Raw genomic sequence first — 15,718 nt, 5'->3', positions numbered from 1 at the left:
CGTGGATCCAAGGGCCCAAGGACTTGGGCCATCCTCCACTGCTTTCCCTGGCACATTAGCAGGGAGCTGGATCAGAAGTGGAGCAGCTGGGACTGGAACCAGCAGCTATAGGGGATGCCAGCATTGCAGGCTGGGACCTTAACCTGCTGCACCACATTTTTTAAGAGGACTTTGGTTTTTGTTTTCTGTTTTTTTTTTTTTTTTTTTTTTTTTAATGTCAAACTGATTTTCTTTGTGTGTTCCTTATTTTGAGATGTGACTTTTATTTTCTAACATCTTTGAGAAGCACAGAGAAAGAGAGAACTTCCATGTACTGATTGATTCCTTAAATGGTCATAACTACCAGGGCTACTAAGCCCAGGTAAAGCTGGAAGTTGGGAACTCACTGCAGGACTTCCAAATGGATGGCAGGAAACCAATTACTTGGGCCATTACTGATGCTTCCCAGGTTTTGTATTAGCAAGAAACTAGAGCCAGGAGCCAGAGTTGAATGCCTAGATACTCTGCTGAAGGACATGATCTTAACCATGATGCTAAGCATCTGCCCCTGACCTTCAGCCTTCTATAGAAATTTCTAATTTACTTTTGTCTTTAACTGTGTTACTGTGAAGTACTATTTAAATTTCAAAATGTTTTAGTAATCTTTATAATATTAGAAATCATATGAAATATAAATCAGTCCTAAAGTATATATTGTATTTGCTTCAATTACATAATCAGGAAAAAGAGTAAGCTAAATGCATGTTGTACTATGAAAAGACTGTCCTTTGGGGCCGGCGCCGCGGCTCAATAGGCTAATCCTCCGCCTGCGGCGCCGGCACACCAGGTTCTAGTCCCGGTCGGGGCGCCGGATTCTGTCCTGGTTGCCCTCTGCTATGCTCTCTGCAATGGCCCGGGAGTGCAGTGGAGGATGGCCCAAGTGCTTGGGCCCTGCACCCCATGGGAGACCAGGAGAAGGATCTGGCTCCTGGCTTCAGATCAGCGCGGTGCGCCGGCTGTGGCGGCCATTGGAGGGTGAACCAACGGCAAAGGAAGACCTTTCTCTCTGTCTCTCTCTCTCACTGTTCCCTTTGTTAATATCTGTTGCAGTCTTGATTACAGGCAGATGAGTACAATTGTAAAAGTAACACTCTAGTGTTTTAAACATTTAAACAGACCATCTTGTTTTTAGAAGAACTGGACCTTGTATATATCATGAAATACCCTAATAGAATATATGAATCAAAGAGAATATCTTGAACAAATGAAGACTTCTCTATTTAGGAAGTAAATTTAAAGTTATTTACTTAAAAAAAAGTTATCTAGGAAGTAAATCTAACTTCACTTTCCTTAAAATCAGCTTTCTGACTGCTAGGAAAATAATGAAGTGGAAAATTCTTTTTCTGGTAGAATTTAGTGTGAATTTTCACAATTATTTTAAATTTGTTATGCTGAAGATTTAAAACATATGACCATTCAGTGGGTTAATACAGATGGAATGTCACATTGTCATCACATGGCAAAGCATGAAATTTATTTACTTTACATAATCAACCTCTACTTTAAACAACTTGATACAGATATTCTTTGGTCAATAGATGGCATTATGTAGTACTTATTATTTTCATTTTTTTCCGGGGACATTTAAAAATACCATCATTGTTTGTCTATGACTAGTTCTTCCAGTAAACAAAATGTTTTTGAAAAGAATGTAAGCAAATTGTAGAGCAGTTGCCAAGATATGAAATCTGGACACTTAACTTCAGTCCAAAACATATTTTATGTTTTTTTTGAGAATAATTGTGTAGGTTGCAGTATGCATATTTTAAATGAAATGTAACCATCTGAACTTTACATTGTTCAAAAAAGCTGATTGTTTCAGCTGTTTGTAATAGAAAATATTTTAAAATTTCTAGTTCAGTCTTTATAAAAAAGCATAATTATAATGTTCCTATTTGTTTAGTTAACTTTATTCTTATAAAATTCATCTTTGTTATAGGATTTCAAAATTATCAGATTCTTAGACTGCAGTGCAAATTTTAAACTCCTTCTGTTCTAAAACATAAAATACTTTGTTATTGCCTGTTCATTCTACCACCCACTGAAGTATTTTTTAAGCATAAAAATATGTTGTCCTTCTCCACCCCCAGTCTTGAAAAAGTATTCATCATTTCAGCAAAATAACTTTACTCTCAGAGGACTGCTACCCTCTTAGCTTTTTCTATTATATCTTAACATTAAGCAGTGGCTTTTTTCAGACAGATACTTCAGTTTTAAAAGCACTGAGGTTTGAAGTTTAGACATGATGAGTTTTACAGGAAACAACAAGAATTCCCCCTAGCTTTAACATTCTGGGTTTATCTGGAGATTAAAAAATGGAGCTATTAATTTTGGTAGCGCAAATATACATTAATGTACAGCTGAGTCCCCGAGCTCTTTTTAAGGATTCAGCTGTCATGTTTGCTGTGTACCTGGTCATACCTTTCATACTAATAAATTTAGTACTCTTGTTTTGTACTGTTCATCACTGGGGGGATACATTTCGACTGCTGAAAATGCTTACTTGAGATTTGTCTAGGATTTAAGGAAAAACAAAATAGTTTATTATTTTTTCAAAGCCTTTTAAACTTCTTCTATGATTTAAAATTTTTAATACTTGCTAGAAGTATGATAATTTTTCTTTTAAATAGTATCAATAAAAAAATTTTAAAACTAGATTTGGGCTCACTTAATAGCAATTATGTGCTTAAGAGGTGTAAATAACTTGCCTTCAGACATTACAAATATCCAGGTGCTCTGTATGTGCTGATGACAACAAAATTGAAAAGAAAGACTGTAATAATTCTGACTGGTTTTCTCTGCAGAAGATATTGATTATTTGTGTGTGGTGAGAGATTTGGAAAATTCAATTAAAGGAGTTGTGCAAAGGTTTCATAAATTTTCCTTCTACAGCGTGTACACAGACATTGTTGCGTATTAAATCAATGCAGCACTTCACAATATATTTTCTTTGAAACATAAAAATAAATAACATTTAAACAGTTCTGCTTACTACAGAAACAAATTTTATTTTCTGTGAAGCATTTAGTCATGTGCTATCACTGACTCATACACATTTGCCAGCTGTAACAAATTTTATAGACATTTCCCCCAGAGACATATCTCCCATACTATGAATTTTTAAATGAGCAAATGGTGAAGAAGGGATGTCAGCAATATAAAAATTGATCAGTTAAAAGATAAAAGCATAAGTAAAGAGATTTGTATGGTAGTCTTAATAGGTTTTATTAAATAAAAATACTATAAAAAGACAGTAATGAATAGACTGAAGACGAGCTGTTCTAGAGGTGAAGAAAAATTATTCTGGCACACTTAGGAGAAATTGGTTTTATGTCACCTGACAGGTGAATTTTTTTTCCATTTTACCCTTGGAGTAATCAAAAGAGCTCCACAAAAAAAGAGATAAATTCCCTGTGTAAGTGGTTTACATATTTAAAACACACATTGAAATAAAGCAGGTATTAACAATAGTATATAGCTAAGTAGTTAAAAGCAAGACTTGTGTAATAAGTAAATATTAGGTGACTTTTCCTCCAGCTCAGACCTCAGAGAGGAGAGTGGTCATTCTATTCCTATCATATGATTCAGTCCTCTGGAATCTCTTTCAGGACTCCATTTACCACTTTTCTTTCTTCCTGGGCTGCTCTTTTTTCCTTCTCTGACAACTCCTGCTCATCCTTTAAGATCAGCTATGAAGCTGTCTTCAGGGCTCCTAAGTAAAGCAAAATAGCTTCCTCTTCTAGACTCACATAGCACTCATCTGAATATTTATAAATGCATCATGTTGTAGTGCTTTGTGATCCTTTGGAATAAGGATCTTTCTGGACTGTTCTTTGGCAAACAAAAAGTGCTGTCTTTGTGCCATGGCCCAACCTGGATAGAACGGCCGAAGTGCAGTGCAGTGGATGTGTGAACAACAAACAAGTGACCACTCTAAAAATGTCTTAAAGATTTATCTAAATATTTTCAAATATTTCAAATATGGTTACTTCTCTACATACCTTATTAACTTAATGTTTATTAAATATTTACTGTGAGCCAGACATTGTTCTGGACTTGGCAATATACCAAGAAACAAGACAGACACAGTCTTGCCCTCAGGAGGACAGAATCCAACACAAACAATTTCAGTAGAGCACAAAGAGTATACTAACAATGGTACTAACATACATTATGGTAACAAATGTCTTTGCCATTTTCATAGCAAATTTTCAACTATACATTCTGAAACAGAATCAGGCTAGTTGGTTGAGTACTGAAACAAAAATTTATAGCCCCCAAACTGCTATTTATAATGTAAAATAAAACTGTATATTATTTTAATTTCATTTTGATTCAGCATTTATTATATAACATAACTGTGACAAGTTATTTGAACTTTGTGAAAAAAAAAGTCTTTCTTCTTTCATACAGAATTACGTTGTCTGGACAGCTATGACTTTCTTAAAGCTGCTTTAAACTGAGGTACTATTTCAAATCTTTCTAATTCAGCTTAACCTTGTTAAATTTCATTGTTTTTGTTCATGTGCAGAACATTATTTATATTATCAGATTTAGTACTGAGTACTGAATTTCTATAAAACAAAAAGGGACATGAGCTTTGAAGGTCCATTGGAAATTCTGTTCAATCTATTCTTATAAACTGGCGGGAAGTCTGACAAAATCTGAGTTAGAGGCTAATTGAAAAAGAACACTGTTGAACTGATGAGGCTAGCTTTAACAGTCAGAAGAGCACATTTTCAACTGAGGATGAAGAGAGCCCTTAATTGAGTACCATCCAAATAAATAGCTAGAGAGCTACTGACAAGTAGGGTATGGTTTCTATAGGACACATCTAATTGAACAAGACATAACAAGTCTGTTAAATTTGGATAAGTGCTAAATTGATTAAGTAAATAATTAGATATCAATTAGTTATACCTTTCTATCAAAATAATTCCTATTGATTCAGCTATATAAGTGAAAATGATTTGTTTACAAATAGCTTATTATATACATATAAACTAGAAACAGTTTGAATCATGATGTGATTTTACTGAAGGTTCACATTAAGAACTGGCATTATCTCAGCCTTAGTGGCATCAATATTAAGATTCTTAGAAGCAAAGCAGATTCTGCTTGATATCTCTTAGAAAAAAACATTAAAGCTAAATAAAAGAATTATATTCTACCTCAAAGTATATTTCTTTGGAACTGGTATCTCAAGTGATTAGTATTAGCTTCCTTACAAACTAGCTGTTCTTAAAATATTTGCAAACATACAGAAAGAAAACTGTGTCACTTTAATTAAAATGTTCTTTCTGTTATACATAAAAAATAGTAGTTTATCATAATAGCTAGTAATTATTGAACATCTTATATGTGCCAGGCTGTGTTTTAAGCACTTCATATTTACTCCTTTTAATCTTCATAAGGAAGAAATGGAGGCACAAAGAGGTTAATTCCTTGTCCCAGGAGAAAGCCAGGAGTGTAAGCTGAGTAGTCTGGACTGGAGCTTATGTGCTCTTGACTGCTACACAGTAGTAATCTGAGAATGGCAGGTTTCACTACTGGTCAAGGATTTTCTTTCCTATTAAGTGAGGATGTACTATATATTATATATACACACACATTCATTATAGGATTAAACATGTAATAAAATTTACGACCCATGAAAATCCAACAGAGAACTCTTATATTGGTGATCATAGATACATATTCAGTTAAACATTTAGCAACTGAATACATAGATTTAGTGCATGGTAGACTCATTGATAAGCTTTTGGGGAATTTATGAGTACTGATAATAGCTTTTTGCTCATGGATTCTACAAAAGAGCATCACATTTTAGAGTTTTTTTTAAAAAAGTTATTTATTTGTTAATTTGAAAAGCCGGGGAAGGAGAAAGAGAGAATCATCCATCTGCTGGTTCACTCCACAAATTCCCGCAATAGCCAGGGCTTGGCCAGTCTGAAGTGAAGAACCAGGAACTCCATCTGGATCTCCATGTGGGTGGCAGGAACTGAGGAACTTGGGCCATCATCTTCTGCCTCCCAGTGCATTAGCAGGAAGCTGTATTGAAAGCAGAGGCAGGATTCGATCCTGGGCACAGCAGTACAAGATGTGGAAGTTCCAGGCAGTGGCTTAACACACTGTACCACAATACCTGCTCCAGGAGTGTTCTTTTGAGCCTTTAATTTTTTTTTTTTTTTTTTGGACAAGCAGAGTTAGAAAATTAGAGAGAGAGAGAGAAAGGTCTTCCTTCCGTTGGTTCACCCCCCCAAAATGGCCGCTACGGCTGGTGCGCTGCACCGATCCAAAGCCAGGAGCCAGGTGCTTCCTCCTTGTCTCCCATGCGGGTGCAGGGCCCAAGCACTTGGGCCATCCTCCACTGCACTCCCGGGCCACAGCAGAGAGCTGGACTGGAAGAGGAGCAACCAGGACAGAACTGGCACCCCAACGGGGACTAGAACCCGGGGTGCCGGCGCCGCAGGCGGAGGATTAGCCTAGCGAGCCACAGCGCCAGCCTAGCCTTTAATTTGAGTAGTACTTTCAGAAAACTTGGAAGAATTAACTAAACCCCCCCCCCTTTTTTTTAAAGATTTATTATTTATTGAAAAGCACAGTGACAAAAATCTTCCATCTGCTGGTTCATTCCCCCAAATGCCTCCAAAACCTGGGGCTGGGCCAGGCCAAAGACAGGAGTCCAAAACTCCATCCAGGTCTCCCATATGGGTGGCAGGGACCCAAGAACTTACGCTATCGTGTGCTGCCTTCCCAGGTGCATTAGCAGGAAGTTGAATCAGAAACAAAGCAGCCAGGGACTCAAAACTGGCACTTCTTTACAGAGTACATGTGTCCCAAGTGGTGGTCTAACCTCCCACAGCACAGTGCACACCCCAAAGTTCCCTTCTAATGAGAAACCATTGAGAGAGATGACAGTAAAATATAACAACTTCACCTTTGAGGCATTTTTCTAGTTTGTGCTTTGATGTGTTCCCTTTTTCACTTGAGGTACTTTCTTCATAATCTCATCTGTTCCCTTGACTTTCGCTTTTACCTTTGTTTATGTGATTTTCATATCTGTGACCTTCCTTTCGAGCTATAAATCCAGTTTGCCACCATACAATGTCCCCAAATATTTTAATTATTTCCCCTTCAAATTGTTCTTCTTTCCACCTTTCTAGGAATTCTGTCATCCCACTGATCAGCTCAAAAGCCTCTCTCTTTTTTTTTTTTTTAAGCTTTTATTTAATGAATATAAATTTCCAAAATACAGCTTATGGATTACAGTGGCCCCCCCCCATAACTTCCCTCCCACCCACAACCCTCCCCTTTCCCGCTCTCTCTCCCCTTCCATTCACATCAAGATTCATTTTCAATTCTCTTTATATACAGAAAATCAGTTTAATATATATAAAGTACAGATTTCAACAGTTTGCCCTCACATAGCAACACAAAGTGAAAAATACTGTTGGAGTACTAGTTATAGCATTAAATCACAATGTACAGCACCTTAATGACAGAGATCCTACATGATATTTTTTTAAAAAATTGATTAATTTTCTATGTAATTTCTAATTTAACACCAAGTTATTTTTTTTTTCATTTTCAATTATCTTTATATACAGGAGATCGATTCAGTATATACTAAGTAAAGATTTCATCAGTTTGCACCCACACAGAAACACAAAGTGTAAAAATACTGTTTCAGTACTAGTTATAGCATTACTTCACATTGGACAACACATTAAGGACAGATCCCACATGAGACGTAAGTACACATTGACTCTTGATGTTGATTTAACAATTTAACACTCTTGTTTATGGCGTCAGTAATCTCTCTAGGCTCTAGTCATGAGTTGCCGAGGCTATGGGAGCCTTTAGAGTTCGCCGACTTCGATCTTATTCCAATAGGGTCATAGTCAAAGTGGAGGTTCTCTCCTCTCTTCAGAGAAAGGTACCTCCTACTTTGATGGCCCCGTTCTTTCCACTGGGATCTCACTCGCTGAGATCTTTCATTTAGGTCTTCTTTTTTATTTTATTCCAGAGTGTCTTGGCTTTCCATGCCTACAATACTCTCATGGGCTCTTCAGCCAGATCCGAATGCCTTAGGGCTGATTCTGAGGCCAGAGTAAAGCCTCTCTTTTTGTCCTCATATCCAAACAGGTACCAGATCAGATCACTTCTTAAAATGGACTAGTTTATCCCTCTGTTACCTGTCATCTAGATTACTGTTTTCCCCATAGAAACCTACCTCTCTGTCCTCTAGCTCCTTTCCCCTACAGCCTGTCCTGCTACTGGGCAAAATCCATGCTTTAGAATAGATCACCCCACCATATCCATAATAAAATCCAAATTCAGACTGATATTAGGACTGTTGCTGATCTGACCAGTTTCCCTCCCCAGTGTCTCCCTCGTACCTCGTGAACTCTAGATTACTTGCCATTGCCTAGACTCGCTCCCCCAGCAAGTTCCTTTTTAACTTCCCTGACTTTGTTCTTGTCTCCTCTGCCTAGCATTCATTTTCCCTCACTTTGATCAAAATCTTACCAGTCTTTCAAAACCTGTTTATAACTTGCCTTGTTCTAGGCTTCCTCAGATCCCTCTCCTCCATGCTCTGTCACAGCTTCTCTCTTGTGCCTTTGTCATAGCTGCTCTACTGGTGTGAATAGGGGCAGGAACTTGTCATTGTGGGGAAGCCAGTATACAAGAACTGGCTGCCAAAAATGGAAGGTACTGTGAGAACAAAGAAAAAGCTAGACAAACCCAAGATTACAGAGTATAACTTATTGGGGGACTTACGGACAGAAGTATAGGCTCACGTGACCTAAAGACAATGGATCCTTACCCTATGGGACAGAAGAAAAAGGCTTTGTAGAAAAACATGGCCTGTGACCAACCAACATACACTTGGAGTTTCTCAAGAAGTACTAATATTCCAGGCAACAGGGCAGCAGGCTATCTGAATGCCTTCACTGTTTACCTCCTAGGGGTTGGGGTGACAGTCTGGGTCAACTAAAGGATGACAGTTAGGACCAAGATGCCTGCAGTATATTAGGCTGAACTCCTATAGTGTTAAACTCCCTGATTGTGTTCTGTGCCCCCAGAAACCTGAGACACACATAGACCTCCTGATAGCACTGTGGCCACCTTTCCTGCACAGCAGCTCCAGTCCTCCCTTGCACTCCACGATTACTCTTCCCCTGTAACTGTTCAGCGAGGAGAGCTGCCCCACACAGATTCACTCCAGAGCCTTTAACAGTGTAGCCTTTATGAAGCAGTGTTTACAAGAGAGCCGGGGAGGCAACAACCCAGGGGTCACAGGCAAAGGCAAAGAACAGTAAGGGAGAGGAAGAGAAAAAGCATGACTTTGACTCATGTTGACAGAATATGTTGGGACACTTTAGTAATAAGGTAGATAAGTCACTTGGTTAACAAAACTCTGAGGCTTAGTGAACAAAATTCTATGTATAACAACCTTTGCAACTGAATAACCAAGTTAAGGACAAAAAGACACATGAAACAGTAATAAGGTGAGGCAAGCTATGATAGGTGATACAAGTTCAGACTTTGGTTCAAGGGTTCTGGCCATTAGGAAGTACAGACAAGAACTGTGAAGCCAGTGAGGAGGTAACAAGATTAGTAGATAGCATTAGAATTGATAACCTGCAACATGGCAAGCCCCCTGCTAGCTTGCCTTGTTGCACCTTCAAGCAGAATTGGAATCTTTTCACTCCCACACTGAATCTAATTCATGAACTCTGCTTTCTTCAACCAGGGCTCCTGCATACACGTGCCTCTAAAAGCTGTGAAGACCATAGGCCTGCCTGATATGTGTGTAGGTCTTCATGACAGAGTGGGATAGTCTCCCAACCATATGACATCAGGAAGCACAAGTCAGGTGTCCTTGAGAGTAGGCAGTAGTGGGGAAACCTCACAGTGCTTAAGAGTGTTATATAGGGGCCCCGCTGTGGCACAGTAGATTAATCCTCTGCCTGTGGTGCTGGCATCCATATGGGCACTGGTTCTAGCTCTGGCTGCTCCTCTTTTGACCCAGCTCTCTGCTTTGGCCTGGGAAAGCAGCAGAAGATGGCCCAAGTCCTTGGGGCCCTGCATCCACATGGGAGACCAGGAAGAGGCTCCTGGTATCTGGCTTTGAATTGGCCCAGCTCTGGCCGTTACAGCCATTTGGGGAGTGAACCAGTAGGTGGAAGACCTTTCTCTCTCTCTCTCTCCCTCTCACTGTCTATTACTCTACCCCTCAAATAAAGAAATAAAATTTTAAGGGGTGTGTGTGTGTGTGTGCGCTATGGCATAGTGGGTGGGGCCACTGCCTGCAGTGCTGGTATCCCATGTGGTGGCTGGTTTGAGATCCTGCTGCTCCACTTCCGATCCTGCTCTCTGCCATGGTCTGGGAAAGTAGTAGAGGATGGCCCAAGTGCCTGGGCCTCTGCACCCTCATGGGAGACATGGAGGAGGCTCCTGGCTTCGGATCTGCCCAACTCTGGACGTGGCTGCCATTTGGGGAGTGAACCAGTGGATGGAAAATCTCTCTCTCTCTCTGCCTCTGCCTCTCTGTAAATCTGCCTTTCAAATAAATAAATAAATCTTGAAAAAAAAAAAAAGACTAAAACTAAACAGTGCTCCAACATGGATGTCAGGGTAGCAGGTGGCAGCTTAACCTGTCATGCCACACAATAAAATACTTAAAAAGAAAAGTGTTGTGTAAAAATAGTGACCTATAATATTACTAGTAAAAGGGACCAGCATTGTGGTATAATAGGTAAAGCTGCTGCCTTCAATGCCGGCATCCCATGTGGGTTTTGGCTCAAGTCCTAGCTGTTATACTTCTCCACTCTCAACCCAGCTTCCTGCTAATGTGCCTGGGAAGGCAGCAGAAGATGGCCCAAGTCGTTAGGCCACTGCATCCATGTAGGAGCCTTGGAAGAGGCTCCTGGCTCTTGGCTTCAGCCCAGCCCAGCCCAGCTCCAACCATTATGGCCATTTGGAGAGTAAACTAGCAGATGGAAGACCTCTGTCTCTCTCTGTAACCCTGCCTTTCGGATAAACAAATGTCTTTTAAAAATAGATATGTATGAAATGCATGAAGTTTGCATACCTTAAATAAAAGGTTTCTATGTTAAAAAAAGATACATAAATAAAAATATTACTAATATTTTACTAGCCAATATTCTGGACTCTGACCAAATTTGTCACACTTTTATGGGGTGTAAAGAGAGGAAGACTTGACAAAAGTTCCTTCCTCTTGGGTGTAAGGAGTTTAAACAAATTCCTCTCTATTACAGCAAGTACCAATTGAAGAATGATATTAAAGGAATTCATGGTAAACATAGTTCACCTCAAGTTGAGATGATTAGGTAGTCCTTAACGGATTTATGATTTGTTTTTAAAGAGCAGCAATCTGTGTTCAATAACCTTTTTAAAAAAATTTTTATTTACTTATCTGAAAGGCAGAGTTACAGAGAATCTTCCATCCACTGGTTTACTCCCCAAATGACTGCAACAGCCAAGGCTGAGTCAGGCCAAAGCCAAGAGCCAGGAACTCTGTCTGGGTCTACCACATGGGTGTTGGGGCCCAAGCACTTGGGCCACCTTCCTCTGCTTCCCCAGGTGCATTAGCAGAGAGCTGGGATTTGAAATGTTGCTCCTAAGGGGATGCCAGCATCCCAGGCAGCAGTTTACAGCCACAATACCAGCCCGTTTCCCATAACTGCTTAAAAATGTTTATTTGAAAGACAGAGTGACAGAGGTAAGAGAGCTTTCACCCACTGGTTCACTCCCCCAAATGGCTACAACTGCCAGGGCTGGGGACAGGCTGAAACCAGGAGTCAGCAACTATATCCATATTCCCCATGTGGTAGCTGGAACCTAAGTACTTGGGTCATCACCAGCTGCCTCCCAGGTTTATAAGTGGGAAGCTAGATGGGAACCGGAGGCAGGACTGCATCCCAGACACTGTGACATGCGATGCAGGTGTCACAAGCATCGGTTTAACCCATTACACCACAACACCCACCCTGAGGATTTGTGATTTTAAAATCAGTTCTAGTTATTGCACTGTGCACTGTTTGTCAGAAAGCCATTCGGACTCCAGTAATGAAAGCTTCAAGCTTCACTAGGAAGTTGGATTTTGAAAAATGTGTAATATAAAATGTGCTATATAAAGAGAACAACATGAGCTAAAAAGACAGAGAAGCAAGTTGATGGACAGGTAGACCTGGGCCACATCATTGTCAGTGATGGTCCCAGGCTATGTTCAGACTTTATTCGTTCAGCAGAGGCAAGCCAGTTGAAGACCACTAGGGAAGTAACAATCCAACATGTTTTAAGAATAGTAATACGGTCACTAGGGGCCGGTACTGTGGCGTAGTGGGTTAAGCCTCCACCTGTGGCACCGGGATCCCATATGGGCGCTGGTTCATGTCTCAGCTGCTCCTTTTCCCATCCAGCTCTCTTATGGCCAGGAATAGCAATGGAAGATGGCCCAAGCCCTTGGGCCCCTGTACCCATGTGGGATACCCAGAAGAAGCACCTGGCTTCAGATTGGCCCCAACCTCAGCTACTGTGGCCATTTGGGGTACATTATTAACTATTCAACACTAGCTGTATTACCTATTTAGTTGTGTAACCTAAATAAGAAACTTGGTTCCCCTAAACCTTGATAATAAAATGGGACTGGTAATATTTTCCTTGTGAGAGTGTACAAAATAATTATAAACTCTTTAATAAATGATAGTCTTTCTTCCCTCTGTAGTCTTAGTAACTCTCATCATGGTATACATAACCCAGAGGATATTTATTAAGTGAACCCTAGAGCACTCAAAATCCATATAAAAGCAGACTGGACTCTCAGACAAGAGTTGGCAAAAGTAAGCTGGCAAGTGGAAGAGAATATCTGTGGACTCTTACGAATAGGGAGCTGGAGTGGACACCCACATGCCCTCAGGTTCCCATAGCTGCTTTCTTTTCCACCAAGTCCTGAGGCCAAATGGACAAGAACCTCTGCCACCACTAGGAGTCCTCAGAGGGATACACTCGGAATAGGAAATATGTCATGGTAAAGACTGCTTTTATTTATTTCGATTTCCCCCCTTTAGCAGCTGTTAGAGAAAACACCTGCTGAAAGGCCCTTAAGGCTTATAGACAAAGGCATGTAAATTTGATGTTTTCAGTAGCTCATGTTGGGGTTTTAAAATTCTCTCATGTAAATGTCTGCACTTAAGGTGAGGAATGCTGTCAGAAGAGTCATACTGACAATTACTTGTGAAGGTGAATCTCACTTAGAAGACTCAAAAAATAAGCAAATAGGTTGCCAGCATCTAAGTAAACTAGGTACCACACATGGATGTTTAAGTAATTTCTTGAGTGATGAACGAAATACATGTTAATTTAAAAGCTAATCTGTGATGATGTAATAATCATCTTTTATATCCTGCAGGCCCTGAGAAGAAATGCACTTACTATGAGCACCAACCTTTGCATCTGCCTGATCATATTTAAAGGAACAGAAGAAATGTTTGTAATTAATCTGCCCAGTAAATACCAGCTCATAGCATGAGGCAGGTGCAAGTCTAGATAAAATTTCTTGCAGCTAATTTAAACTTTCTACACACACCAGTAGGTAATCTCAATGTAAATAATACATTTCTCTTTGACCCTGTAATGTAAGCCAGTATGTAAAAAAGGATCTTGACATATACTTTGTATCCCATATGTTTCTGTATACTTTAGACATTTGTGTATAGACCAAGTAAAGCTTATATGAAAATACTTATGTTTTCTCAAAACTCAGATTAAATCCAACGGTAAGTGTAATTAAGTACCAGTTTTCCCTTAAAGCCTTAGATGTTTGTTTATTTACAAATTCCTTTTAAAAAAGTTATTTTTTAATTTATCTACAGGTTTATTGTGTAGTCACTATCATGGAGTGAGATTTTAATATTATACTCTAATTTTTTCCTGTGCTTATGGAGAAAAAATATTTCCAAAGTTTTAAAATTTCGTACCTTTTATAAAATATTAGGATGCATTTTTCAGTACAGACATTTAATTATGAAATGTTTTTGAGCTAAACTGCACAGACTATCCTGAATTTAAAGAAAAGACTTACTACGGAGGAGGATGTGATCCCTTCCAAATTATTTTCAAACATTAAATTTCCATATTGTAGTTATGTTTTGTATCACTGTTTGTGCTGTTACAAAATATAAGGTAGGGGGAAAATCACAGAATATGTTACATCTAAAAATTCTTAATATAAATTATTTAGGTACTTAACAGTAACCCAATTTAACTACTAAACCCAATTGCCTTCATTAACATTACTTAAATAAGATTTTAAAGTAATCTGCTGAGTGTTAAGAATACTTTGTGATACAATCCTTAACAATAGGATGTTAGCAAAGGTATATAAGAAAGATTATTCAAGCATTGAAAATTAACCTTAGGATAGAAGTTGAAACATTTTATAAAGTAACCTACATTAGGACACAAAGGGTTAAAAGCAGATTGGTCTCACATATAATCTAAGTTAGGTAGATATGTGCTTAATGCCATTAAGTCAGTCACTGTGTGTTTGACCTCCTGATATATTAAGCTTTTGCCTTTCAGAACAGCTGGGTCTGCTAAGAATCATTTCCCAGTTCTCTTCATTGTAGGTCAGATGACTCTCGCTTTATCACCCCTGGAGGCCGCGTGAAGGACAAAGCAGAAAGATCCACACACAAAACTAATGTTTACGTGGGGGAGGGGGAGAGGGATATACTTGGCCCTGATCTTCCGAGACCAATTGAGACTTGTAACCATTGTGTTACTCCAACCATTATTTAGTTATATCCTATCCATCTCTTACTCTCGCTATTGAACAGAGGGGCTCCTTTCACTGCCCTGACTTTTGTAAATGTTTCACTCACTTAGTTGTGGTTTATCATTTGGACAGAGTGCTACATCGGGGATTTTTCTCCCTTCCCTAAGACATCAAAGGAAAATGACTCTATGCCTGCCTCATTTTTGAAATGTGAACACACATCCTATTCTCTTCATTACTGTCAAGCAGCAAACCCAAGTTTATTGGCAACAAAGAAAACTGCATTTCTCAGAAACCCTTCTTCCCTCTAAACTATACTGGAATAGAACTTAAAGGGGTTCATTTGATAGGTATATGAGTGAAGAAAGTGAGAAATCTTCTATCTTTAATATTTCTGCATAACCTAAATATATTAAAGCATGCCTATAATCCTGAGTTTAAGCTGCAAGACAAGCTTTGGAATGGCCTGCTTCTGTGATCTCAATTCATCACTGGATATTTTTGGGATTTTGGAGCCTAATCTTTCTAAGTTCAAAGTATACTGTTAAACTAGATTCTAAGAGACACGAGAGATGCTTGACTTAAAAGATAATCACTATAAGATTCCTTAAAAGGTAGAATGGAACATTATATGATTAGATTAAATTCTCTGGGCAGTGGGCTTTTTATCTATAGAATTTACCTATAAGATATCTTGAATACAGATGCATTCTATTTTAGCATTTATATAGCACTTTTATTTTTAAAGTTTCTGTACTCCAATTATTTAGGAGCTATAACTTAGAACCTCCTCGTCTTTGATTTAAGTCAACGTTCTGTGTTACACTCGAGTATACGGTTACAAAATTTTTTTAAGAAATAAGGCTGCAC

General features: G+C 38.9%; 1 protein-coding gene across 3 annotated transcripts in view; it reads left to right on the top strand.

Annotated features, from left to right (window-relative positions):
* ITGB3BP (integrin subunit beta 3 binding protein) overlaps positions 1-13,992 on the top strand; it is a 77,937-nt gene extending 63,945 nt beyond the window's left edge. The window contains exons 8-9 of one of the 3 annotated variants that reach the window (XM_062191467.1): positions 4,453-4,503; positions 13,481-13,989. In XM_062191467.1, the coding sequence (XP_062047451.1) occupies positions 4,453-4,502 (50 nt within the window). In that variant the 3' untranslated portion in view covers position 4,503; positions 13,481-13,989. Of the gene's footprint in view, positions 1-4,452; positions 4,504-13,480 lie in introns of all 3 variants that reach the window. The other 2 variants (XM_062191469.1, XM_062191466.1) reach the window with 2 other exon arrangements.
* Positions 13,993-15,718: the final 1,726 nt, after the last annotated feature.

This window comes from Lepus europaeus, chromosome 5 (genome assembly GCF_033115175.1).
Source record: "Lepus europaeus isolate LE1 chromosome 5, mLepTim1.pri, whole genome shotgun sequence".
Lineage (NCBI taxonomy): Eukaryota > Metazoa > Chordata > Mammalia > Lagomorpha > Leporidae > Lepus > Lepus europaeus.
This window is presented reverse-complemented; position numbering and strand designations above follow the sequence as displayed.